Below are 26,939 nucleotides of genomic sequence, written 5' to 3'. Positions count from 1 at the left end.
CCGCGGCGGAGCGAGGGGCAGGCTGCCGGGACCGCCGCGGCCATGAGCCGGAGCGGAGACGGGCGGCGGCGGCGTGAGTGAGGGGAGACCGGGGGGGGGCTGAGAGGGGACCGGGGGCTGAGGGGAGGCTGAAGGGGTCGGGGGGCTCCTCGCTGCACGCCCGCAGCGCCCCCGGCGCCCTTCGTGCCCCGAGGGGGGGACCCGCGGCTGTCCCCGCGCTGGGTCCTGCCCGGAGGTGGCTTTTAGCGGCGGGGGCTGGGAGCGAGGTTTTCCCCAGGGAAGGAATGGAGAAGCTCATCGCAGCGTTTGGTGTTGGAGATGTGCTGTAGCAGGCGGACTTTGAAGCGGTTTCACGGCCCTCGGTGGTAAATGTGGCTGTTTCGTGCCGTAAGAACTCGTATGGAAGGCGTCAGCCCCTAGGAACAGGTATTTTGGCTCTTTAAGAGGCACCAGCAGTGGCACCCCGGGCACTGACAGCACCCAGAGGTGGCCGTGCCACCCACGGCTGGGTCTGGGCTGAGCCGAGCGCTGGGTTCTCCGTTACGGCTGCTGTTGTGTCTCCAGAACAAGCTACGAAATGCACAGTGCCCTGCGGTCCTTGGCCAGGTACACGCTTATAACGCTGCCGCCACGCTTAGCCCCGTCTCAAGGTAGACTTGTGCAGCGGTGCTGCTTGGCGTTTCTGCCTGGGCAGTCTGAATGCAGGGTGCCAAGAGAAAAATTCAGCCCCTGCATCAGCTAACGATGCTGTTGTTATCAAAGTTTTGGCCTCTGCTAGGCCTTTCACCTGTTGTTTGAAAATTTTGCAAGGATCACATCTGTATGGTTATTTTTAGTATTTTATTTTACTTTTTTTTTTTTTTTATCCAGTTCCCTTTGTGCTGGGAGGAATCCATTCTGACTTTCTGGCTGTTGAGACCTTGCTTCCTAGGGAAGTGCTAATTTTGTTCCACTATCCAATTGATTGCAAACAGGAGACTGTGTATAGATTTAATTAGGGCATGTACGTCCAATATGGATTCTTGAGCAACAATTGGTAGCACTGGATTCAGCTCTTTTACTGGATGTTTAGTTAGCCCTTACCAATAAGAGGGAAAACAAAACACTTGCGTTTTATAGGCAATTGTTCTTGATATTTCCGTGTCTCATTTCCATGCTTTCTGCACTCTGTAAGCCAGGGATAATTGGTAGAAAAAATTCCTGTTCCTTTTCTGTTAGAAAGCTGTTTCTCAGTGACGTTCAGCAAGCCTGCTGTCAGTGCAGTTACCCAAACCCACCTTTGTTGAGCTCATTGCAAATGAGAAAAAACAACATTGTTGTCAAGAGTTGTGGCTAGGAAAATAAAAGGTGCCCTTCTCCTTGGTTTGGATTCTTTTGAAGAATGCACTGAAGTAATCCGTATGCTTTCCTGGGGGAACAAGAAAGCTCTGCTCTGATGTATGAAGCTAGATAAGTAAGACTTTTCTTTTAAAGACAATTAATATACAAATACAGAGGTAACTTGAGCTTTATTATACTGTTCCTCATTCTTCCCACACAGCTGAATGGAGCTGAAGGATCTGTGTTTGCAGCAATCCTAAAATCCACTTCGTTGTTTGTGGTTCCGAGGGAGCATGAGGACAGCGTTTGCGTTCCCTCTGCTGTCGCGCTCGTGACTGAGGCAGATCCCGAGGGCGTGACCGTGGGTGGGATAACTCTTGCATATTTTCTGCATCTGACAGATGCGCAGGCTGCTCGCCGGCCGTCCTCTGCTCGCTGGTCAGCGGCCAAGCTGGTACCTAGCGGATGGCCCCGGTGTTCCCGTAGTTTGAACGCGGTGCCTCGCTGAGTGAAGTGTTGGCAGCCAGGATCTGAGAGCAGGCTCCGACCCTCCTGCGGCCGCCGGCTTTTTGCCATGCCTGCAGCTGTGACACAGCCGCGGTAAGGGAAGCGCCGGGCGCGGAGCAGCGCTGGGGCTGAGCTGATGCGCGGTGGGGCTGGGCACCGTGGCTGCGTGCTGCCGGTCACTCATGTTGAGCTTGGTGTCAGGCTTGGGAATATTTCTGTGGTTCCTCGGAGGAGAATCACCCTTCTGCAGTGTCTTTTCCCCTCGGAAAACAGTGCCCAGAGTAATGTTTCTGAATTGAACTGGCAAAAGGATGGGGCAAACCAGAACAAGGAAAGTATTTTGTTATGCTTTGACGTACGTTTGAAGGCTTATATTTAAGATGAAACCTATTTTATGAGACCATCTCTTTTTTTTTTTTTTTTTTTTTTCCAACTGTCAAAGACCTGTGCAGTTAGTATTCGTTGTGGTACTTGTCTTTATCGCCTGCCTTCTCTCGGCATTGTGTTTGCTTTTAAGACTGGCTTTATCGAGTTTCAATTCAGTTCAAAATGTGAAAAGTCATTAAAAAATGTAATGACTGGCTGTACCCCTTCCAAAGTGCCTACCTTTAGGACTTCAGGACTTAAGACTAAAATTGCAAGTTTTTGTTATCAGTGATGGAGCAGACTTTGGATTATCGGTAATAGAAAACATTTCTATTTAAAAAAAGCAATGTAACTAAGTGTTTTTTAAATTGATGCAGCAGCACTGAGTGGTGTGTGAGTTTGAATCGACTTACAGGTCTGAATGCGTGATTACAAATGAGGAATTGTCCTTTTCTGCCCATTTTCTAGATGGATTCCGTCAGTACCCATTCTTAGCCCTTCATAAGTGAATATTCTTGTTTGTTGCTTGGAAGAAAACATCCCAGTCATCACAGATAACATGCAGGTGATGCAAATATCGGTAAATAACTGAAAAATTAGGGTCGTAGATTGAGAGCACTGTGGCTCACTTGGACCGAGTTAGAGAAGAGCCCAGAAGGGGTCAGGAACCATCTGACATGAAGGCTGCCAGCGGGTCTTGTCCACTGCTCAACAAAGGGAAGGCTGAAAGAAAAAATCTGGTAACTGTGTTTGTGGGGAAAACAGCTGGAGCAGCAGAATGGGCTTCAGACTAACATAGGCACAGCAAGACTCTGGGCAAGTTCAGACCAATTTAAGAATCCAGGAAAGATTTTAGTGCGTGCTCCACGGTTTTAATTTTAGACACGTTTTTTCTAAAGAATTTTCTGTGGTTTAAAAAGATAATTAATTTGGGAATTGTGCTGCATAGGTGAAATATTAAAAGGATTTTTCTGGCTTTGCATAGTTTTATATCTGACAAGGACAAGATTCAAGGGCAAAAATCTTAAACTAAAATCTACTTGGTGGTGGAAAGTTTGCGATGAGTTTTTAATGTACAGAGTTGTTCACTTAGTAATGTGTTGACTGCCAGCAACTCCTCCAAGTCCCCAAAATTCCCCTAAAACAGCCTTTTTTCTTTTTCTTTTTTTTTTTTTTTTTACCGTCCAGAGCAAGCCAAGGGTGAGATCCAGAACATTTCTTGTGGTGCCTGGAATTGTCTGCAGGTGTAATTCAGACACTTAAGACCAACAAAGTAACGTAGAAACTTTATCAGGAGTAATTTTCTCCTGACAGTGGCTCTTTTGGTGGCTGCGTTACGGACCGAGCGCCTGGGACATGCGTGGGTCGGGTCCTGCTGCTCAGGAGCCTCAGTGCACCCTGCGCAGCTTTCACTGAGCAGCCCCGCTGGGGGTAAGGACGTGTTACGGTGTGGTGACCCCTCAGCTCCTTCTAAAAGCAAAACGGGGTCTGTGGAAGATGGGAAGGGAGAAACCCAGGCAGATTGTGCTCATCCCCTGACTTTTGGTGAATGTTCTTGAATCCGTTCACCAGTATTGCCCCGGCGGTCACTTGTACGCAGCCACAGGTGCACAGTGCCCCGTCCTCTGTAGCTGTACAGCTGTAGTTCCCGTTAATGCTGTGCTTTGTCCTCTTACAACAGCTTTGACAGAAGCTGGGTTCTTCCATTGGCTTCACCAACTCGTCGCGGTTTCGCTCACCCGCTGTGAGGCAGCGCAGGGCACTCGTGCCCCGATTTTCCCCGCTGGGAAGCGTCGCAGCCGGGCTGTGCCTCGCTCCTGCGTGGGAGCCGAGCGTGGCCACCAGGGCTGGGGAGCTCGTGGTTCCTTCTTCCATCAGCACGAGGGGTTTAAATGCCACAGCTCTTCCTTCGCAGCAGCCTGTCCAAAGTGCCACGCTATAGATAGTGACGGGTGATGAGCCATCCTCTGCTGCTCCTTTTGAGGCTGGGACGAGCAGGGAGATTACAGACTTGCTGTCTGCGCTGTGCCAGTGGGAGGGAGGCGATTTGGTGGCTGTTTTTCTGATACCACTTTGGATTTTCACCAGCCTTTTTCTTGCATGTAGGCAACCAACGCGAATTACAACAGGTCTCTTGTTTGTGCTTTAGCCTGATTGCTCAGACGGACCCTCTGAATGGTGACGCAGACTCAGACAATGGTAATGATCATTAAACAGTTGGAGTAAAAAGTTGGGCGGATAATGGGCCCCTTTGTTCCCTCACAGCTCTGTGAGGAGGGATGATGTCTGGCTGAAGGTGATCCTTTCTTCCCATGCTGCTTCCAGGTTTTGTTTTTCATCCTGCAAACACCTTCGGAGTGTCTCCTAGATAACAGGAGTTACTCCAGTGAGAAACATTTCATAAATGCTTCCCACTTCTTATATTTTTCCCCTTATGCTAGCTCTGGCTTTACTGCTGCTGGCCTTCTGGGGACCAGCCCTGTTGGCTGCACTTTGTGCAGTGGTGGAGGTGCAGTGCAGGACCCCACCTAATTATTGCAGGACCCCAACTAATTATCGGCCATCCCATTTGCTCACTGGGCTTCCTGTGGGCAGTGGGGCTGGAATTGCAGCACCTCGTACTTGTGCTGCGTTCGCTTCTGACTGAAGCTGTGGCTAACAATGGTAGAATGATAGGAATTCAGATTTTACTTACTATTTTACTTACATTACTTACATTTTACTTACTTACATTGCTCGATGTTTAAATTCTGCTTCTGGAAAGAATTACTCTTTAAACACCCAAACAATCTGTTCGCTCCCCAGTGTTTATCATCTTTTTGATTGACTGTTCACTTTCTACTAGAAGCCACAAAAATAAGTTTATCATCAAATCCCTTCTTGGAAGGGAAGGCTGCGTTGTTGGATTTCCTTTTCTGTGCTACTCCTACAATAAACACAAATCCTTATCACTGTGTGGGTAGTAACACAGGTCAATCCAAATTGTGGACTGTCTGGAAGATCTGGTTGGGATTTTTAAAAACTTGGGTTTCTCTGAAATATAGTGCACCTTAGTCCGTCATTTTGAGCTAAATTGGTCTACGGCTACGTGTGGCAGGGCAGGTAGGGTGCTACCAAGTATTTTCTGGGTAACACGCTTCTGAAGGCAGTACTGAGAATGGCAAATAGTGCAGGAAAAAAAAAAAAAAAGCATTTTTCCTTCTGCAAATGTAGGTAGCTTCGTTCCATACCTCCATAATAATTTCTTAATGATTACATTTCAAGAAAGAACCCAGGGGTTATAATAACACGAGATACAGGGCATTCTTACTCTACAAATAAAAAGCTATATTTGGAAAAATAGTGTATTTATGGGCAAAAGTGTATCAAGGGAAATGCGATGGAAAATTTGAGTCAGATGAGCTGATGTACGAGGCATTTTCCTATGGAGTCATTGGACTGAAAAATGTTTTATATGCCTAAACTTGAACAGATGTGTGCGCACACACAGCCCCCCGCCAGTTTAATATTAGCCGTTCTGTTTGGATCCCTGTGATTAATTTAGAAACAGAGCTGGTTTAGTCTGTTTTCCGGGGGCTATGGGGTATTTCCAGATCATCCAGGTACTTAAGCCAATCCTGTGCCTAGCAGTAAATATGCAAGCAGCCCGGTTATTAGGAGGATCTCTTTCAAGCTTTAAATTAGGCATGTGCTTAAATGTCTCGCTGAACTGGGATTTGTGCTTTGCAGAGGAGCGAGGGGTTTCTCCCTATTAGCTTTCTTAGATGAAAATCGTTGGAGCCAGCCAGCTTTTTGCCTAAATAAGGACACGATACCAGCTTTCCGCTCTTACGGATGTTAGTTCCACCTTTTTAGTTACACGTCTGTCAGAGGACAGCCAGGATTGCATATACCTGACCCTGATGCTGTTGAGGTATGGAGAGGAGGCGTTTGTTCTAGGTGATGGGCACATTTTGCCTGCTGTGCTCCTCAAGTACAAATACAGCGTTCAGCGGTGCCAGAGAGGTGGATGACAATAGTATTTCATGATTTTCCTTTGAGTACCTTTTACCGTGTTCCTCTCAGCCATTAATCTGCCTCTGAGGATTGTTGCATTTGCCTTGCAGGTGGCTGTGCACGCTGCTTCCTCTCTCCTAAAAATCCCAGAAGCCCTCCCCAAAAAGCACCGCGACGCAACCTCATGGTTCCACTTTTTTTTTTTTTTTCCGATTGAGCTGAACTAACGAAGGCATGTGAAAGGTGATTTGTGGTTTTCAAACCAAGGATAGCTACGGTGTGCTTCTGAAGTAGGTGGTGTGCGGGATGTCGGGCAGCTCTTGGGGCATAAAGGTGTGTTGGGTCCTGCGGTGACATCCCGGGGCTGGACAGGCTAGTCGAGCCTGGAAGGGGGATTGTATTTCTTGTGCATGGGGATGCTTCCCCTGTTACCTTGAGGGGGAGTTTCTGGCTCCCTGGGTGCTCTGGGAGCCTTGCTGTTATGTTACATGGGTGGTGCTGTGCAGGTCGGGGGTTTGGGGTGGGTGGCTTGTGCACACCGGGCTGGTACAGATGGTAGGGTGATCCTAAATGGTGTAAAAGACAAAATTATGTATGAAAAATGCGTGTCTTGCTGTTATGCTGTCATGGATGCAACATTTACTCCTGATTGTACTTAAAAATAGAAAAAAAAAATGATTCTCCCACTAAATATGTTTTTTTAGGTGATTAACAAATGCCTCAATTTTAAATAAAGCAGTCAGTCGTGTACAAGAGTTCCTTTGGCTTTCAAATGCATAGCTGAACTATTTTTAAAAGGAGAAATATTTTCATGTTAGAGACGGATTCCCAGGATATTTCAAAACCCAAAATTGAAGCGCTCGGGAGGATGTACACATCGACGTCCCGTGCAGCCATATGGCAGTGATCTTCCGAAGTCCCTGGCTTGCTTGAAGTCTTCACTCCCACTGCACTTGGAATCTGCACCTCTCCAGCAGGATCCAGCTTGATTTGTATTCCTCAGCCTGCTCCTGTGCTTTTTGCAGCCTGTAGCCAAGCCCTTATTGATCTGGATGTCTGGAAGGCCTGATTCCCTGGGGTGCTGCCTTGCGGAGCTGCTGGCAGAAACAAATCGCGGCTGCACAGGAACAGCCGCGCCGGGGTGGCCGCCTGGCCTCGCGTCCTGGTGTGGCACCGGCCCGCGGTGGGGGCTGAGACGAAAGCCCAACAGAAGCATCTTTGAAACCCCTCGCAGCATTTTGACTGCTTTGTGCTTGGAGACTCACCCACTGCGTGAACAACTGTCCCTTTCTTTGGGTTTGAAGGAGCAGTGAGTAATCGACTGCATTCCACCTCCAGGCTACTCCGTTCTTTGCAGCTCCCTACCCTTTTGCCCCTTTAACCTTTTTTTTTTTTTTTTCCCCTACTGATCTTCCTACATCAGCCAGCGTGTGCCTGTGGTGGGTTTTGTCCTTCTCCGAAGCTGTTTGCTTCTGCTCTCTTGTTTCTGTGGTGGGGACGGCGTGGGTGATGCTGTGTCCGGGATGTGGGGAGCCACCAGTGCTCATGGAGCCGCAGCAGCGTGCTCTGAGCAGGAGCCTTCCTTCTCCAATACTGGTCAAGTGCTGGTTGCTTCCTGGGACGTGCTGAGCAGCGCTGGAGCTTTTCTGGAGCAGCCTGTCAGCCTCAGCATCTCTCTCTCTGCGCTGAGGTCAACTCAGGGCTCATCCTTTTTAGTGGGAAATGGGATTTTATTACTTACTGGTGTATGCCTCACTTTATCTACATGCAATTTCATCTACCACTTTACTACCAGGTTACTTACAGCCATAATATTTTTCTGCTATTCTTCACAGCTGCTTGACTTCCTTGCCTGGGGTATTACCATCAGCGTACGTGGTCGCTGCCCACCCTCCTACTGTCCCGTTGACTCAGATAATTGCCTGGTCCCAGAAAAACTGCTGTGACTCCCTCCCTTGCTGGAAGTGACTGTTTACTCCCACCCTTGTTTGTTATCTCTTGCCCAGTTGTTTATCCCTGCGGGGACAGTCCCTGTTCCGGTTTGGCATTGTGGATTCCTTGTGAGAAGCCTTTGAGGAAGCCACAAGTTTTGAAAATTGAAGTGCGCTGCGCTGCCTTCTGCGAGGCTGGGAGTCCCATTACAGAAGTTTCAATGATTTTCTTTTTTTTTCTGGTGTATCATATTTGTACAGATACATCAGTAGTCTGCTAATTCTTGTCTGCATTTTAAATATTGTCTATTTTTCCTGGAAGAGTGCTGGGTTTGGAGGCCTACAAGTCACCAGGGTTTCTTTGTCTTACACAAGTGGCATCACGCTCACCTCCCTGCTGTCCCCAGGTACCAAGGCGGTTTTAGGAAGGCTGTAGCTGGCTTGCAGGTTTCCTCTTTGGTGAACGCCACCCAGGGCTGGCAACCCGCTGCTCCTCGCTTTGGTTCTTTGTTTTGTGACCTCTTTTTTTTTTCCCAGCCATTTCAGTGTCAGCCAGTTTGCCAAAGAGTCCCCAGAGGAACAGATGGGTCTGGTTTTTGTACCGTGAGTAGAAATGCGAAGAAGGCGTTTCACTTTTCCTGTGAGCCACTGTCCCTCTGTTAGCAGCACGAAGAAGTGAGCCTGCTCCTGCTGGTGGATTCCTGCAGGGAGGCTCCCCTCGAGGGACGCCCAGGTTGCCTGTGGCTCCAGCAGTGGTGGGACAGGAGCTGCGGTCATCATGGGTGAGCCAGATGGCAGCAGCGTGGGGCAGGTACCTTAGGAAGGGAATCCACCAAATCATTGGCAGTTCCTTGCTAGGAATTACCTCGCTTGGCAGCTGATCCCCTGTTTCTCCGAGGGAGTGAGAAGTGATGCAGCTCGAGCTGCTGGAGCGTCCTTTGTGGTGAGGATGTTTCCCAAGGCAAGCTTGCCCCTCTGCGAGAGCGTGGTTGGGCCGCTTGTGCCTGCCAGCGGTCAGCACACTGGTAAAGCAATCACAGGAGTAGTTTGTGACACATCCTTAAGTATATGAGGCTGTGCCTGCATTTACCTCCACAGCATCCAGTATTTTCACAAGCTTGTATATTCCCATGAGTATTTTATTCTTGTAATGTCACTGGGAAATTAATTGTAAGCGAACTGATGGTGAAGCCTTAGCCAGACTTGGGAGTAAAATGGTTGTCCAAAGACTGCAGAGGCCTCCAGCCGATGGCTGAAAGGAGGCTGTGTTGGTAGAGGGTCTGTTCTGATATGCTCTGCTTTCTGTTTCTCTTTAGCTATAAAAGAAAACAAAAATAATTTTCATAACCCTTTGCTGTTACAGGTAACTGTCTAAGCAAGGTCTTCTAAGGCCAAACCGCTAACCTGGCCAGCGTGCTGCAGTCCTGCTGCTGCTGCTGCCCACCTGGTGTGGAGGTGAAGCTGAACATTGGGTCTCGGTGGCTCTGTAGCCTTGCTAAATGGCAGCTGTGTGCTGTCTCCCAGGCAGAGCTCAGAACATGTACAACACAGGCAGGAAGCTCATTCGGCGACTAACAAGGTTAGGTTAAGAAGTGACCACCTGCCTGGAATCCTGAAAGCTCAGAAATAAGAAGCTGGGGGAAGTTCTGCATTGTTGGGCGGTTCTGGCAGTAGTCAAGGTGCTTTTCTCCGTCTCCAGCAGTACCAGAGAGCAGCAGGGACCGTGGTCTGTCTGAACTCAAGTGCCAAGCTTTTCAGTATGCCGCTACATCTCCAGGTCACGTGCCTGATTTAAGCAGTTTCCCTGCATTGGGGAGGCTAATGTGCATCGTAGGTGCTGCCACTTTTAATGATCCTTGTTAATAAGGAGCCTGGTGCAGTGTATGGTGGGGTGAAGCAGGCAGTTGACATGAAATGAACTGTCTGCTGCTTTGTGCTTGGTTTAGTGCATCCTCTTCCATGAAGCACAGCGGGAAAAGGGCTTCTAGTTCTTCATAAATTAAAGTTATTTGTGGCTGTTTTCAGGAAGGCAAAAAAAATAAAGTTGGTATGTGTGTTTTGGCAGCTCATGGCTGCTGTGGTGGTTGTGTGAGGAGCAGCGTGGAGGGCACAATCCATGCTTCAGCTTCCTTCCCAAGGGGTCTGTAAACGTATTCAGGTCTTTCAGGGAAAATGACAATTTGCGGCTTCTTATTTCACTCTAGGAAATAATTTCCAACAAAAAATTTCACGTAGTAAGTTTCTATCCACATTAATATTCTGTATTTTTTATCTTTGGCGAAATAAAGCTGTTCAAACTCCCATTGAACTCAAGCCGGAGTAAAATTTTAATTACAGTTCAGCAATCTGCTCGGATTCACCGCACTCCTTTTCCTCAAAACAAATTGTACTGAAAACAGATTAAGTGAAACAAACTTCTCAATTATTTCTGCAATTTAGGAAGTTGCCGCAGCAGGCAGTATATGACAGAAGAAACAGTTTGCCTGACAAGCTTGTGTTTCTGCCGTTACCTTGTTCTAGCGCAGAGCTTCCTCTTCGCGTGGCACTCTGGAAGGAGCATCTGTGTGATCTGTACTGCACCCAGCCACGTGCAGGCTGGATACCTGGTCATACTGAAAGTGCTTTTGGAGGTCTGGGGTTCTCTGTCCTTGGCTGTCGGTCAGCATGACCCTTGTGCATAGCTGCGGTGTGCCAGTAACTTGCAGTAACCGACGGCGAGAAGGCGGCCTCCTGGCTTAGCTGGCTGCTGACAGCTTCCATCTTCCTGAGGTTAGTGCTTTCTGTCTGAGGAGCCTCACAGTCGTGTGAAGACACAGAGGTCTGGAAAGCTGTCCTGCCTGTCTGAACAGGTGGGAAGTCCTGACCAGGTTTAGCAGAGCTAATTTAAGTGCGGGACATCTTGTGAAGCGGTCTCTGGTAAGGACTTGGAATACACGTTCCATTGCAGGCTCCTCTTTTGCCTTCAGAACATCCTTTTCTGTACAGTCAAGTCACAAAGCTGCCATTGAGGAAACAATTACATGGATTTGAGTGATGCCGTTGTAGGGAGAGGTGGCATCTCTTGCTAGACCAGCTGACAGAGCTGGGAAAGAGCAGTCGTCTTGGAATCTGGGTCACAGTGAAACCGCGGCCATTCTTAAATGTTGCAGAGTGACTGATCGGGGGCGTTGTGGCAGACAGTGTCATGGCACAGGGTGTCTGTTGTATTTGTGTGTCATTCACGCCAGTTTTTGAGGCTTCCTTATGAAGCAAGCACTAGCAGAGTTCCTTTTTCCTGTCATAATACGGTGCTGGGTGAATTAGGTGTTCATACCCATTCCATTGTCTCCAGCTGAGAGCCTCTGACTTACAGGAGCAGACAGAATTGCTCTCTTTTGGCTTGTCTCTTTTTTCTTTTTTTTTTTTTCTTTTTTTCCCCCAAAATGGCTGTGAGAGTGATATTTGGGTCAGCTGCCTCGCGTGTGTCATTTTCTTTTGACACTCATCCCTCTGAGCGTGTAAGAGGAGCCTGGTGGGGAAAAGCTGTGGTGCTGTTGGCTGCAGTGGAATTAGGAGTGGTTAGAGGGGTTTTGTGGTTATTTGAGTCACTGATCACGTCACGATGGGGAAATATCTCTCATGCCTGCCTGAAACGGTGCGCGGGTGAAGATGGCCAACCTCAGACCTCGCTGCGAGGGAGGCAGAGGGACCCTGTAAGTGCTCACACGCCTGGGCACGTACAAAGGTGGCTGCTCTGCAGCAGCATGTGTCCATCTTGCAGGGCTGTTTCAGGTAGGGCATTGTGCTCCGATTTGCATCCTGAGCGTGCAAACTGTTGTGGTTCACCTGGGGTCTGCTCTTCACTTGTTTGCCTCCAGTGCAGTCCCAAGCAGTGGTGCTGGGCCTGTCGGAAGATGCTGTTTTTCCCTCTGAAAGGAGCTTAATGTCCTGAAGTGTGCTGAACCTGTAGGATTAGTCAGCAGGTGTGTACAGTAACCCAAGCCTGCTGTCACTTTGGAGTGCTGTTTGTCACTTGGTACCTGGCTTTTGTGCTATGCCCCATTGTATTGCCTTTCCATCTTTACCCTTTCACTGCCCATAGCTGTTTATGCTAAAATAACTGCTGAGGACACAGGTGTGATGGGCTACTAAATGTTAAAAATACTGTACTGTTAGGTATTGTTTATATAGCACTGCACATGGCGTGTTGTGGGTGACTGCACACCCAAGCTTATATGGGCATTCAGCCTGCACTGTGGATGGAAAAGGTTTTATGACCCAATATCACTTTCCTGTGTATTTCAAGTCTCTGTATAACCTTTCCTCTCTGTTACATTCATTCTTAGAGGAAAAACAGCTTTACTGCTGTGGTCCCAGCCTCTTCTCAGTGACACCTAGTGCAGGGACTGCAGGTGATGGACACAGATTGAAATGCAGGAAATTCCACTTAGAGGAAGAACAACGTTTTTCTGTGAGTGTGGGCAAATGTCGGAGCCAGCTGCTCATGGAGCTTGTGGATTATCCATCCTCGGAGGTATTCAAAGCCCGAGTGGATGTGGTCCTGACTGCCCGCTCTGATCACTGCCACTTTGAGCAGCATGTTTTGCTGGGCATCTCTAGAGGTCCCCACCACAGACTCGATGAGCCTGTGAAAGGCAACTCCCCAAAAATGCATCCTTGGAGCATAGGATGTGTCTGAGTCTATAGCCATTGCTTGGGAGCCTGCCCTGGAGTTCTGTTGAGGTAGTAGGCTGAAAACAGCAGATAGAATTAGTAGTTTCAACTGCAAGTTGGCAGAATACTGTAACTTTTTAGGGTAATGCATATTGGCACAAGGAAAACCAGAGGTTGTCGAAGTATAAATGAATGACTGAGGTGAGTGGGTACTTCTGTTGCTTAAAATGAAGCTGTCACAGCGTTGGACTTGTTGGGTGTTTGGCATGCTTAGCTCTGAAGCATTTCATCAAGTGGTAGCACTTCATGTCCTGAGCCAAGGAGCACGTGTTATCTCATCGAAAGGATATCTAGCTGGGAGCAGCTCCTGGCGAGAACTTGGTATCTGGAAGATGAGTGCTGAGTATCTCTGATCATCTCTCAGAAAAGCCTGCAGAATCCATTTCGTGTGGAATAAAGGGAGCCAACAGCTCAGCCAGGAGTATTTTGTAGTCCTGAATCCATCATGGCCCAACTCAGCAATTTGGTTAGTCATTTGTGTTGGTAGGAACAGTCGTTCCTGAGGACACACTGCTGACCTTGGATGTTACAAGGGTGAGTGTAGCAGTCCCTGGCTGTGCTGTGTGCAGACAGCCTGCTCTGGGTCAGGTTTTGGTTAAACACTTGGCCTTGAAACACCAGGCTTGGCTGTTTCCTCTCATATGGCTTGAGGTCCAGATTCAATCTTTTCTCAAAAAGAAATTGCCCTTTTCAAACCCTGTAACGCCTTGTGTTCAGTGTCTGACACGGGGAAGGAGCTGGTGTACGTTCCCAACTCCTGTGCAGAGAAGAGCAAGCACAACAATGCTGGGGCCCAGTGCAGGGCAGAGCCCGAGTCAGTAAATGGTGGTGGGCCTCTGCCAGTGCTACACAAGGCCAGCTCGTATAGGAGCTGTTCAAAGTCACCTGGGCTTCACGGGCTTAGATTACATTGCAGAGAAATGCTTTGAAGTGTGTGAGACTCAAGAGGTGTTCAGACTAAAGAGAGAGCTGTGGAGAGCTTGAGCAGAGTGAGCCCGGTGGCTGTGTGAGCTCCAGCAGCAGTTCTTCATCCGTGCAAACTGTGTGAAGGGAGAAGGCTTACTGGCATACAAGCCTCAGCCCAGTACCATGCTGCTACAGCCCAGGTTTGGTCTGAGACTGTGCCTTACTGCCCTGAGGATCGAGTGTTTCCTTGCAAAGACTGTCAAATATGCCGAGTCTCGTTGTGTAATCTGCTGACCCCTTTATTTTCTCCATTATTATATTTCACATCAGAGCGCCAGCGTCACCTGGGGCTTGCTTCTGAAGTTTCTTGGTGTCTCGAGTCAGTAGGACGGATCTGAAGCTCAACTTCCTTAAATTTATTGCACGTCTGACAGCTCTGTCCCGAGCTGCTACAGAAATGCCCAAGTTGGGATCTTGCTGTACCACTCTGCAGCTGAGCCACCTCTTCCCTGCTGGTTTGAAGGGCACTGAGTGCTGAGCCTGTATAAAAGGACACAGGCTGACAGGGACCCAAAAACAGGACTCCAAAAATCCCTCGACGTGACAGAGACTCGACAGCTCAGCCTCTGTTTTTGATGAAGGTTTCCAGTCCCCAGTGTACCTGAGTGGGGCTTGCAGCTTGTCCTGTCCTTGTGCTGGAGCTGCCCCGATGGGCGCTGCTCTTCGGAAGGGATCTTGTGTACTCCGAGGTGTCTGCCCTGGAAACGCCGCGTCCTGGTTGCTGTAGGTGAAGTAAATGCTCGTTCTGGCCAGCACAGAACATGCAACAATTTTGTTTGAATTGTGTCACTGCGGGGGAGTGTTGCTAAAATTGTCACTTGGCTTTCCATGTTAGCACTACCTAGAGGGCACTCTGAGGCTACTGGAGGTTCATGTCTTAGCTGCACATTCCACTTTATCTTTAAGCTGAATGCTTGGGTGGATATATGTGTGTTGATTTTCAAAAAGATACGTATTTGACATCTTTATTTTTCTGACAGCACAAGAATCTTATTATATCTCTACCTCCTACCCACATTTCAGTATGCTGTTTATATTCCGCACAGAATCTGCGGTCTGATCGTTCGACGAAGGGGTTTTTAGGCTCGGGGGGGTTGGTCTGGGGATCAGCAGAACCTTGTTAACAACGTGCCTGGGATTTCAAGGCGCTGCTCAGAAGCTGTTCCCAAATTGACATTGATGCTGTGGCTTTTTCAGAACTGCTCTCTCTGCTTTGCCACCATGAGGCTTACGAGACGACTGGGTACTTCCAGTTACTCAGGAAAGCATTGTGTTTTGTCTGAAAAGTACCAGGCTTTTAACTCCAAAATGTTACATAATACAGATTTAAAAATAAAAATAAAAATCAGTACAGTTGTTTTCATACCGTTTTTCAGCTACACGGTGCTGCAAGCACTTCTTTAAAACACAGGAATAAAGGTAATAATGATGACTGGAATAATGGTGACTGAGCATGCCTCCTTCGCGAGTGAGGGAAGCGAGGAGCTGCCTGGGCTCTGTCACACAGGAGGATCCCCTGGTCCTTCCCCTTGTGCCCCCGGGGAGGACGGGTGCTGGAGCTGCTGGGAGCATGCTGCCAGCCTGGGTGCGTGGTGGGCTCATACTCTGCCGGTGCTGGGTATGGCCGAGGCTTTCTCCCTTCTTAATAGTGAGTTCTGACTCATTTTCCAGGTTTAAAAAAAAAAAATAAATGCAAAAATGCTGTGCTTCCTCAAAAATTGTAAATCATGCAATTTCTTACATTTCAATGTAAATGAGATTTGAATGAATAATGCTAATTATTCATTCATCCTAATTCAAATCCTATTTTAATTAGCCTCTGGGCCTAATTTCACTTTCATGCAGCATGAAACCTCTTTTGATTATCAACAGAATTGCCATGCATTTATTCTTGATTTTTTTTTTTCTGATCAGCACACATCTTTTAACACTGCTTAAAAACAAAACAAAACAAATATTTCAGCAATAAATTAATCAAATTTAATTAGGATGACACGGTAGGATATGTTTTAAGAAAAACAAAAAGTGCTCTTATAAAAACATTCCCGGTTATGATCATCTTTTGGCTTCAGAGGCTTTCTCCTATGCCTGCTGTTTAAGCGAGGTGCCGGTGTCGTGCTGAGGGTCAGTGGCATTGAGAGCTTCGGCTCCTGCTCTCCCCCAGGAGCTGGATCTCGGGGCAAGAAGGAGCACGGGGCTGTGCCGTGCCTCAGGTACGTGCAGGGGAAGCCAAGCTGGGATCTGAAGCCCCTACTGGGGTTGTCTGTGGTCGAGGGAGGGTCTCGCAGGATTTGCCTGTGTGCCCTGGCAGCAGCCCGCCAGCCGTGGCCAAAGCTGGGTGTAGCTTCCTTCTGCCCAGCCTGAGCCTGGTGTCGGACATCACGAAGGCATTTTGGATTCGGAAGGGGTTTGGGTTATGGAAGGCTTTTGGGATTCGACAGCCTGTTCTTCAAGCCTGGCTGTCGCACGGCGCACCGAGCTGTAGGTGCCGTATGTCACAGGGCACGGAGGCATCGCAGGGAGCGTTTCCCAGGAGCTGCTCTGGGCCAAGCTGCCTCCACTCCTCCTGTCCCTGCTGCATCTCGGTCACCTCACCTGGAGACAGGATTTTAAGGTAGCTGAGTAATCTGCCATTCAGAGGCGCGTTTTCTTCCCTGACCGCAGGGAGGCTATTACAGCTAGACTGGAAAGCTGGAACAAGGTGAAATTAATCCCGTGTTTAAACACATTCAGAAGCACACACGGGTTGGACAGGAGAAGCTCCACGAAAGGGGCTGTTCAGTGCTTGTGTCAGTGTTTGAACAACAGGGATGTGGTAAATCAGCTTGGAGGTTTCCTGCAGTGAAACTGTTAACTTGAAAATGATTTTTTTTTTCCATTTACCTGCTCCAAATTCTTCTTCTTCTTCCTTTTTTTTTTTTTTTCTTTTTTCTTTTCCCTGTCTGGATGTCAGTATCTGCAGGGAGCTGGTGCACAGAACTTTAATTCACAGGAGCCAGCTCGCTGTCAGAGATAGCATCGTGCTGCTTGCATCCCGCGTCCTGTCTGCTCCAAGGAGCTGCCTCTGCTCTAAGTGCTGGGATGAGCTTATGACAAATACAAGGAATGAAAGTCTCTCTCAAATGCACTTTCTGGCATGACTTAAATTAGCTAAAATTGCTGACATTTTGCCTTTTTCAGATGTGTGTCAGTGTCCATAGACTTTTGCTTCAAACAATGGAAAATTATTGAGTTAAATGTTGCCAGAACAACAAATCTAGGAGACACTAAGTGTACATTAGGTGAAGGTTACTGCAGTATATCTGGTCCTGCAGTACACATGTTGTAGAGGCAGAAATATGTGTTCTCTAGCCTTGGCTGATCTCATGAAACTCAAGAATTTTAAGTGCCTAATCCTGTTTATAACTTTTTTTCCAGTTACTTCCCATTAGGATGGGCCGAGCACCTCAGTAGAACAGCGGGTTAATGCCAGGTTGTTTCTCTTGAGCCTAAAGGTTTCCTAAAAGACAAAGAAGGTGCCAAACATTCTTTGCCAGCTGGTGGATTTTCCCATATTTGTATCAGCAGCGCTGCTCTGGACTGAAACTAATTTTAGAATAAATGGCACTTGCTATCAAAGAGAAACAGAGCTGTTCAGCAACTTCAAATTGTAGCAGTAAGAGCTCTCTAATCAACAGAAATCTTGGTTAGTAAATATATAGCTGATATGGCTTCCTCACTTGAAAGCTGTGGTTAATCGAAATGTAAATGTCTGCCTTGTTAGTGTCTGTGTGCATTCGTGATGCCGTCCTCAGGTAGAACACACACCTTGAAAAGGCTGACGTGTACCTTGAAAAACATGGTGCCATCCCAAGGTAGCAGCTCATCTAAAGCTCAAGATTCAGATTCCTCTCTCATATGGATACTGCTCTAATTTAAATCTTCTCTGCTAGCAGCCATCCAGGAATGAACACTGCCACCTGAAAAGTTAAAGGCTGGTTCCTGCCCTTAGTCCAAATTAAAACTGGCAACAGTGTTTGTTTTTGAGTTTACTCAGTAGCTTCCTTATAGAAAAGAATTTGGCCCTAACATTGTCAGTGAGTGAAAATTAACCCCTTTTTAAACTTTTTTTTTTTTTTCCTCATTGCTAAGTTAAAACACATCAGCTAGCAGCGTGCACGTGCCATTGTATGTTCTTGTTTGGTGCCTGGATTGATAAAGCATCTCGGTGCGAATGGGAGTGTTGTGGCTCTTAACTCTGTTCCCTGGGTTTGGACACAGGTGTCGCTTGAGCTCTCTGTTCGGCATATGGGAGTGTCCTCAAGCACACAGTATCTCCAGCCTCTGCTACCCATGTTGAGTCCTAATCTAAAAGAGCCACTGGAAAATGCCAAGCACAGGGGTCTGAAGCAGCCTCTCACATCTTGCTGTAACGTAGAACTCAGGGTTGCAAAGCTGAAGTCGGGGAGTTTTCTGAGACAAGGGGTCAGAGCCTGAAGCTTGGGCTTGGACCCCTCTGGTCTCTTTTGCCCATTAAAATGCTTTTTTTTTTTTTTCCTTTTTTTTTTTTTTTTTTTCAGCCAGTTCTGTCTATGGCATAGTGGTAGTATAGTTGCCTACTAAGAAGAGTGTTGATTATAAGCCTTAGGTTGATTGCATGCTCAACTGACGGACACTAGGTTAAGTGAATCACCAGTAATCCATCCCTTTCTTCCCATGTTTCCCAGCTTAACAAATTGAACTCTCTAAATCTTTCACTTTCAGGCATCCTCCCCATTCTTCGGATGGCTTTGAGACTGCTACATTCACTTTCTGACGTTTAAGCAACTGTTGAAGGATGCAGGCACGGACATTGTATGCTGTCTCGCTAATAAGGAGGTAAGGTCACCCTTCTTGCTCCTGTTTGCATGTTACACTACCAAGGATTGCATTAATCACTTTTGTTCTGTTGCCAGTACTCGTTGACACCCTTGCCCATTAGGACCCTGACTCCCTTTCCTATTAACTGCTGTCCAGAGTAACTGCTCTCTCACTTGTTCTTCTGCTTAGCTCTATGTCCTTGCATTAAGCTTGGCTAAAGCATTTTTTTTGTTGTTTCGGCGGACTCAGCCTCTCAAACAATGCGTTTTTTTGCATCACCGATATTCTTATCTTTATTTATCAGTCTGCAAACTTCTGGGCTGTTTGTGGATTTTGTCAGCAGCCATTTTCTGTTCAGGGGAAAAAGCAGACTGGTTGCCAGACCTGTTTCAAGTCTTTGTAGGACTTGCTGTAATTAAGAGTGATTGATCTTTGTTCTAATGTGGGAATCATTATTCAAGATCTGTAACTTTAATTCTCTTAACGTGTGCTTTTTTTAATACTCTATCATGCTATCTTTTTTTCTCATTGTTATGAAGTAATAAATCAAATGTTCTGCAGAGCCCAACCACATCATGCCCATGCTGTTGCCTTTTCAGTTAAAGATTTTATTCTGCATTGATTGCATCCCTTCAAATTTTGTTACATTGCCTGTGAACAACTCTGTAGTTGTGTGAAAGAAGTTGAATAGATGTAAATCTTAGTTTTCTTCCAGTCTCCTCAAATTTCTCTGCTTTGAGACCAAATAAATTTTAAGATTAGAAATACCAGAGATTTATCCAGTTCTGGTTTTAGGACCTTTCACAGAATCACAGAATGGCTGGGGTTGGAAGGGACCTCTGAAGATCATCTAGTCCAGCCCCCCTGACAAGCAGGATCACCTAGAGCACATTGCGCAGGATGGCATCCAGGTGGGTTTGGAATACCTCCAGAGAAGGAGACTCCACAACCTCTCTGGGCAACCTGTCCCAGTGCTCTGTCACCCTCACTGTGAAGTGCCCCCTTTTACTGAGCCAGAACCTCCTGTGCTTCAGTTTGTGCCCGTTGCCTCTTGTCCTGTCACTGGGCACAACAGAAAAGAGACCGGCTCCATCCTCCCGACACCCTCCCCTTGGATATTTATACACATTTATGAGGTCTCCCCTCAGTCTTCTCTTTTTCAGGCTAAACAGGCCCAGTTCTCTCAGCCTGTCCCTGTACAACAGATGCTCCATTCCTCTCATTATCTCCATAGCCCTCTTTGAACTCACTCAGTAGTTCTATGTCCTTCTGCTACTGGGGAGCCCAGAACTAGGCACAATACTCCACACGTTGCCTCAGCAGGGCTGAGCAGAGAGGAAGGAACACCTCCCTTGAGCTGCTGGCAACACTCTTCCGAATGCAGCACAGCATCCTGTTGGCCTTCTTGGCCACAAGGGCATGTTGCTGCCTCCCAGTCAGCTGGCTGTCCACCAGGACCACCAGGTCCCTCCCTGCAGAGCTGCTCTCCAGCAGGTCAGTCCCCAGCCTCTACTGGTGCTTGGGGTTTTTCCTCCATAGGTGCAGGACCCTGCACTTGCCCTTTTTGAACTTCATGAGGTTCCTCATGGCCCAACCCTGCAGCCTGTCAAGGTCCGTCTGAATGGCAACACAGCCCTCTGGGGTTTCAGCCACTCCTCCCAGCTGTGTGTCATCAGCAAACTTGCTGAGGGTGCACTCCGTTCCATTGTCCAAGTCATTGATGAATAAGTTGAACACTGGACCCAGTACTGACTGCAGGGGGACACCGCTAGCTACAGGCCTCCAACTAGAATCTGTGCCACTGATCACAACCCTCTGAGCTCTGCCATCCAGCCAATTGCCAATCCACCTCACTGTTCACTCATCTAGGCTGCACTTTCTGAGCTTGTCTATGAGGATGTTATGGGAGACAGTGTCAAAAGCCTTGCTGAAGTCAAGGCAGACCACATCCACTACTCTCCCCTCACCTACCCAACCAGTCATCTCATCATAGAAGGATATCAGGCTGGTCAAACATGACTTCCCCTTGGTGAATCCATGCTGACTATTTCTGATCACTTTCTTATACTCCACAGATTTGGAGATGACCTCCAGGATGAGCTATTGAATCGCCTTTTCAGGGGTGGAGGTGGGGCTGACTGGCCTGTAGTGGCCTGGGTCCTCTTTCTTGCCCTTTTTGAAGACTGGTGTCATATTGGCTCTCTTCCAGTCCTCAGGTACCTCTCCTGTTCTCCACAACCTTTCAGAGATGATGGAGAGTGGTCTAGCAATAACAATAGGGATTGATCTTCTTCGGCCAAGGGAAAGTCCTTCTTTCTCTGGACTTCCTTTTTTGTCTCCAGCATCTGAGATTCCTGAGGGCTGATTGTAGCAGTAAAGACTGAAGAAAAAAGGCATTCAGCAACTCTGCTTTCTTTATATCATTTTTCACCAGGGCACCTGCCCCATTCAGCAGTGGGCCGACATTTTCCCATCTTCCTTTTTCTACTGATGTATTTAAAGAAGCCCTTCTAGTTGTCCTTGACATCCCTTGCCAGATTTAATTCCAGCTGGGACTTGGCCTTCCTTGTCACATCCCTGCATACTCTGGCAGTGTCCCTATATTCCTCCCAAGTGGTCTGTCCCTTTTTTCACATGCTGTAAACTTCCTTCTTCTGTTTGAGCTTCACCAGGAGCTCCCTGCATACCCATGCAGGTCTCCTGGCCCCTTTGCTTGCTCATAGGGATGCACTGATCTTGAGCTTGGAAGAAGTGATACTTGAATACTGACCCCCTTCCTTCCAGGGTGCTAACCCATGGAATTCTTCCAGTTAAATCCCTGAAGAAGACAAAATCTGCTCTCCTGAAGTCCAGGGTCTCAATACTACTTTTTGCCCTGCTTCATCCTAGCAAGATCCTGAACCTTTGACCAAGTGTTCCTCATTTTTTTCTGACTTGAAAATTTCTATTACTATTACATTTTTAACATCATCAGAGGACTGAAAGATATCCCCTGTGCTACAGCAATGTCAAATGTTTCTTTCTATCCTTAATATTTTACCAGGTTTACTACTTAAAGCACCAGGTAGGCCTGTAGTGTTGCTAGGTTTTTGTTCATTATAATACTTTGCAGTGTCCCAGCTCTGAGTTTCCACTGATAGTGTGGGGTTTTTTTGTGTTTTTGTTTGTTTGTTTGTTTTACTGTTAAAATTACAAACTTATATTGGTTGCTAACTAATAGGTATCTTCTTTAACTAGATTTTCCTTCCACTCTCCCAGTGACACTACGAGATACATATACTAAGGTCTTCTGTGCCTTAAAGGGAGACTATTGGCCTCCCTGAGGGATTGAGCCAAAATACACAGAATGAGCACTTTCACCATAAGGTTAGAAGTGAGATGTCACTTGGGTCACACGCTGTCTCTGGCTTAGACCTGCAGGACAGCATTGGTCAGGTCACAATCTATATAAGGTTGTCCTGTCCTTAGAACAAAGATAATAGCAGTTGCGTGCCTCTCAGGCTTTGGCTGGGCAATTCGTTTTTGTCTTGCAGCAGCTGGCATTGCTCCATAGATAGAACTGTTTCCACTGTCTATGGTGGAGGCCAACATTGCCAGCTCAGACTTCAACAGCTCTTGGATGCCTTCACGCAGTTAAAACAAATCCTAATTTCAGTGGTGGGACATAGCCAGTGGTGCCCATAAAATTTCACAGGAGCTGAGCTTTTGTTCCACTATATTTAGGAGATTTCAGCCCGAAGTGTAAATGTTATTTTTAACATTTGAAATACAGAGCAGCTGTGTCTTTCTCTTCTGCTTGGAAATAGCTTTGAACGCAAGTTTTGTTTGTGAAATGGCAGATAACTCTTTTTTTTTTTTATTTATGTATATGTATAGTGGACTTCTCAAAAGCCTGCAGAGGAGACACAGGATCTTCAAGCAAATCCTGGCAGCTGGAGTTTCCCGGTAGCAGGTGATAGCACAAACAAAAGTTGTGTGTTTGGTTGTAAAATTCTAGTCTAATTCTCTTAACCGAATATTTGTGGCATTTAGGCTTAAGCCGATAAACTCAAACATCTGGGGATTTTGTTTGTTTGTTTCTTTTTAGATAAAATTATTTGACCACCATGAGTTGGAGTTTTCTGACCCGTCTGTTAGAGGAGATCCACAATCACTCAACCTTTGTTGGCAAAATCTGGCTGACAGTGTTGATTGTATTTCGGATTGTCCTAACTGCTGTGGGAGGAGAATCCATTTATTATGATGAACAAAGCAAGTTTGTGTGCAACACAGAGCAGCCTGGCTGTGAGAATGTTTGTTACGATGCTTTTGCTCCTCTTTCACATGTGAGATTTTGGGTGTTTCAGATCATTCTTGTAGCCACTCCATCTGTGATGTATTTAGGCTACGCAATTCACAAAATTGCCCGGATGGTGGAACACAGCGAAGCTGACAGAAGAATCAGAAGTAAAAGCTTCTCAACGCGCTGGAAACAACACCGTGGCTTAGAGGAAGCTGAAGATGACCACGAGGAAGACCCAATGATGTACCCAGAAATAGAGCTGGAAAGTGAACGGGAGAACAAAGAGCAGCCAGCCCCTGCCAAAGCTAAACATGATGGCAGGCGACGAATTCGTGAAGATGGACTAATGAGAATTTACGTGCTACAGCTTCTGGCAAGGACTACGTTTGAAATTGGATTTCTTGTGGGTCAGTATCTTTTGTATGGTTTTGAGGTCAGCCCCATATTTGTGTGTAGCAGAAAGCCGTGCCCGCATAAGATAGATTGCTTCATTTCAAGGCCAACTGAAAAGACCATTTTCCTGCTAATAATGTATGGGGTGAGCTGTATGTGTTTACTTTTGAATGTCTGGGAGATGCTCCATTTAGGATTTGGCACAATCCGGGACACATTAAACAACAAGAGAAAAGAGCTGGAAGATTCTGGTACTTATAACTACCCTTTTACTTGGAATACACCATCTGCTCCTCCTGGCTATAACATTGCAGTCAAGCCAGATCAGATCCAATATACTGAACTGTCCAATGCCAAAATGGCCTACAAACAGAACAAAGCCAACATAGCTCAGGAACAGCAGTATGGAAGCAATGAAGAAAACATTCCTGCTGACCTGGAAAATCTGCAGAGGGAAATTAAAGTGGCTCAGGAACGCCTGGACCTTGCGATCCAGGCTTACAACAACCAAAACAATCCCAGCAGCTCCAGAGAGAAGAAGTCCAAAGCAGGCTCAAACAAAAGCAGTGCCAGTAGCAAATCAGGAGACGGAAAGAACTGTGTCTGGATTTAACGTTGGCCGTGTTTATATATTGTTTTTTTCTCCTAGTTTATCATAACCAGCAACCCCTTGAATAATGGCTTCCATTAAGTAAATATTTGGTTCTGCTTATTTTCAGGGATACCGTTGGCTAGTGATTCAAGCTCTAAGAAAGTGTTTATACGCATATTCTAGGATTATAGAACTTTATTCTTCTGCCTTCCAAGCCAGGAGACAAATAGGTATATTTAAATCATTCTCATTGAACGGTTTATGCTGTATGTACAGTATTATAGTACATTTATTATGCACAATTTTTGTATTTGTACACTGGATCTCTGAAGTTACACATTTTTATATTAATAAGGAGAAAACAGTAGGTAGTTGTTAGCATTTTGCTAGTTTTATTACTGTGGTCCGCAGGTTTGTTGTTGTTTTTTGTTTGTTTTAAATGTAAAAACTTTCTATGCTGCATTTCAGAAGTGCCTTGAACATGCACACAGCACAGAGTCTCCAGTTATTCAGGCAGCCCATGGGTGCCAGTATCTTCATAGCAGGGCAGAGAAAGATTTGGAAAACATCTGCTAATGGTGCTCTTGACTGTATCTTTTACAAAAATGATGTGCTACTTACAAAACGGAAGTGTCAAACTATAGCTATTATGTGCTACATTTTTTTGTCCTATGGAAAATGGGGGAAAAAATGCGTGTGTGTTAGAGTACTTGTTCAGAGCAAGCCTGCCAGCCATAATGCAGAGTGGGGTCAGACCTCCCTGCAAGCTTTATTCAACAGGAGGGAAGAGAGACTTCAAACTTTTGTAAAACATTCAGTTAAAGTAAGTAGAAACTACTGTATTCAGTAATTCCACATATTTATGTGATATCTACGGAAAGATGTTTCTGAGGTCTCTTGTTACATAACACCCCACTCCCCAAGGGCATCACGTTGTTACAATACCTTTTGGGTAAGATTTTTGTATTTTCCAGAGTAATCTGATTAGATGGAGTCATGTTAATTTTGTTTCTCGATGCATTACATTGAAGAAATAACCTTCCTTCCCCCACAACTCTGTACACACAAGCTGTCTGCACAAGTTCTGTTACAAAGCCCATTCCGAATATGAATGATAATGCCTTATTCCAGACCCCTCTTCCTTCCATTATGTCCGAGGAACTTAGTTCAGACAGAGCAATATGTATGATTTAGATTTCTGCTTGAGAGACCAGTCAGATTTGGCATTCTGTGGTTTTGGCATTAAACTTGAATTTATAATTAGAAAAAAGGGGAATGCGGTATTCATCGCCTCTGGCGGTGTCTTTTTGGCAAGGATGAGCATTAATATCTGAGGGATGCTGGTAAATGTGTATGCTTTTTGCTATTATTTATAAAGTGTTCAGGGCCTTGCTCTGTTTCCTCTTCTGTTAGTTTTTTTGTGTATTTAATTTATTTTGGGGGCCTGCTTCCAATGGGAAGGGGACTGTTCTGTTTCAAGGCTACCTCAGTCCGTAGTGCCCTTGTTACAGTCTGACCAGGAGCAGGACTGAGAAGTAAAGCTACACAGAGAACGTGTAAACCTGTACTCCATTCCTGTCTGCAGAACAGCTAAGCATAGGCTTTATGTTAAATATAAACTAAGGATAAACAGGCGTGTGCTTGCAGTTATCATCTACCCAAGCACTTGCTGAAAATAGATATTTTGCTGAATTGTTCTCCGTCTGTTTTTGCTCTGGGACACCAGACAGTCGGAGTGTACAGGCATAGATATCTCTCCCAGCTATCTCTCAGCTCTGCCTTAGAGAGATATAAGTGTGCCCAGAGCCAGTGCAACCCTCCACAGAACGTCAGCAAGAGCTTCCCCAGTTTGCTGCCAGCAGAAAGGTTTGGAAGAAAACTTGTTTTCTGGCTTTTTGTTTAACAGAACATCCTGGGCTCTGTGCTGGAAGAGGAGTAACCTCTGAATTTAACGCAGAGAAGTTTCCGGGTGATGTCTTTTAGATGATAAACTCAGTAAGTATATACCCACTTCTAAAAGCTGAAGTGGAGTTTCAGGCAGGGATGGCTAGCTGGTGAGATGGGACTAGCTGTGCGGGGTGAGAAAGTTTATTAATAGTGTTTCTCCAGTTAAACAGGAGTCTAAAGAGAAGTGTGCTGCCTGAGGATGGGCAGAGAGGCTTTGCCAGCAAAGAGCTGCATGTAATGGAGAAGTTGGGTGAAAAACATGTTGTCAGAAAGTACTAGGGAAAGACGTTTGGAGCCTGGAGATAAACACAGATTCATGGCTACATTCCACTCATTATCCTGAGCGCTGCATCTCAGTTGTTCTTTTCAGCTTCCCAAAAGGGTTGTGTTGCCCTTAACCCCTTGTGGTGGTTTCAGAACTCCCTTTCATCAACTGAACGGCAAGAAGCTAAAATTCTTTCCCCCTGTTGCTCTCTATGCAAACTGCATCAGTGCAGCCATTTCTTGTTAATGGCATAAAACCTGTTTGCAATCAGTTCACAACAGCTGCTTCACCTGTTGTTTATACGAGCCCTTTCCTAATTCATGATCTAAACCATTACCTGCATAAAGTTACCGTCTCAGGTCAGTCCTGTGAGCTTTTGTCCAAACCACTAAGTAATTCTCTTAGCAAGCAAAGTGTGTAGAGTATTTCAATCCCAACACTAAGTTCATTCCAAAAATGCAAAGTGATGGATCTGTTTTTATTACTGTTTTATTTCCATTTTAATTGTGTATAAAGTGCACATTTTCTTTGAAACTGTTTGTTATTAGTAGAGGATGTATGTTGAAACTCTAACTGTTCATGTCTGTGACTGTATTCAGTTTCAAAGTATTGGGTTGGATTTTTTTCCTTTTGAAGAAATGATACATGCATTACTTGAAAATGCTCTCTTGCTTTGGCTTAATGTAGCCATTCTGAAATAAATATTCAGAACAGTCTTTTGGACAAAGAAAAACACTGAACATAACTTGAGTTTGTGTTGTCGTTCTCTGGTTTTGGATGCAGTTTGGAAAAAAAAAGTATTAAATCCAGTGGATTACTGAA

General features: G+C 46.2%; 1 protein-coding gene across 5 annotated transcripts; it reads left to right on the top strand.

The window, feature by feature from the left end:
• Positions 1-26,939, top strand: GJC1 (gap junction protein gamma 1). 5 transcript variants are annotated; one of them, XM_032202784.1, is made up of 4 exons: positions 1-73; positions 18,543-18,656; positions 22,515-22,583; positions 22,726-26,939. In XM_032202784.1, the coding sequence occupies exon 4, from the start codon at positions 22,745-22,747 to the stop codon at positions 23,924-23,926; it is 1,182 nt and encodes a 393-aa protein (XP_032058675.1). In that variant the 5' UTR covers positions 1-73; positions 18,543-18,656; positions 22,515-22,583; positions 22,726-22,744; the 3' UTR covers positions 23,927-26,939. The 5 variants fall into 5 exon arrangements, with proteins under 5 accessions (XP_032058675.1, XP_032058671.1, XP_032058673.1 ...); XM_032202780.1 differs by having other exon boundaries at positions 22,515-22,590; XM_032202782.1 differs by lacking the exon at positions 1-73 and adding an exon at positions 384-426 and having other exon boundaries at positions 22,515-22,590.

This window comes from Aythya fuligula, chromosome 24 (genome assembly GCF_009819795.1).
Source record: "Aythya fuligula isolate bAytFul2 chromosome 24, bAytFul2.pri, whole genome shotgun sequence".
Classification (NCBI taxonomy): Eukaryota; Metazoa; Chordata; class Aves; order Anseriformes; family Anatidae; genus Aythya; species Aythya fuligula.
The sequence above is the reverse complement of the archived record's forward strand: the minus strand, read 5'-3'. Positions and strand labels throughout refer to the sequence as shown.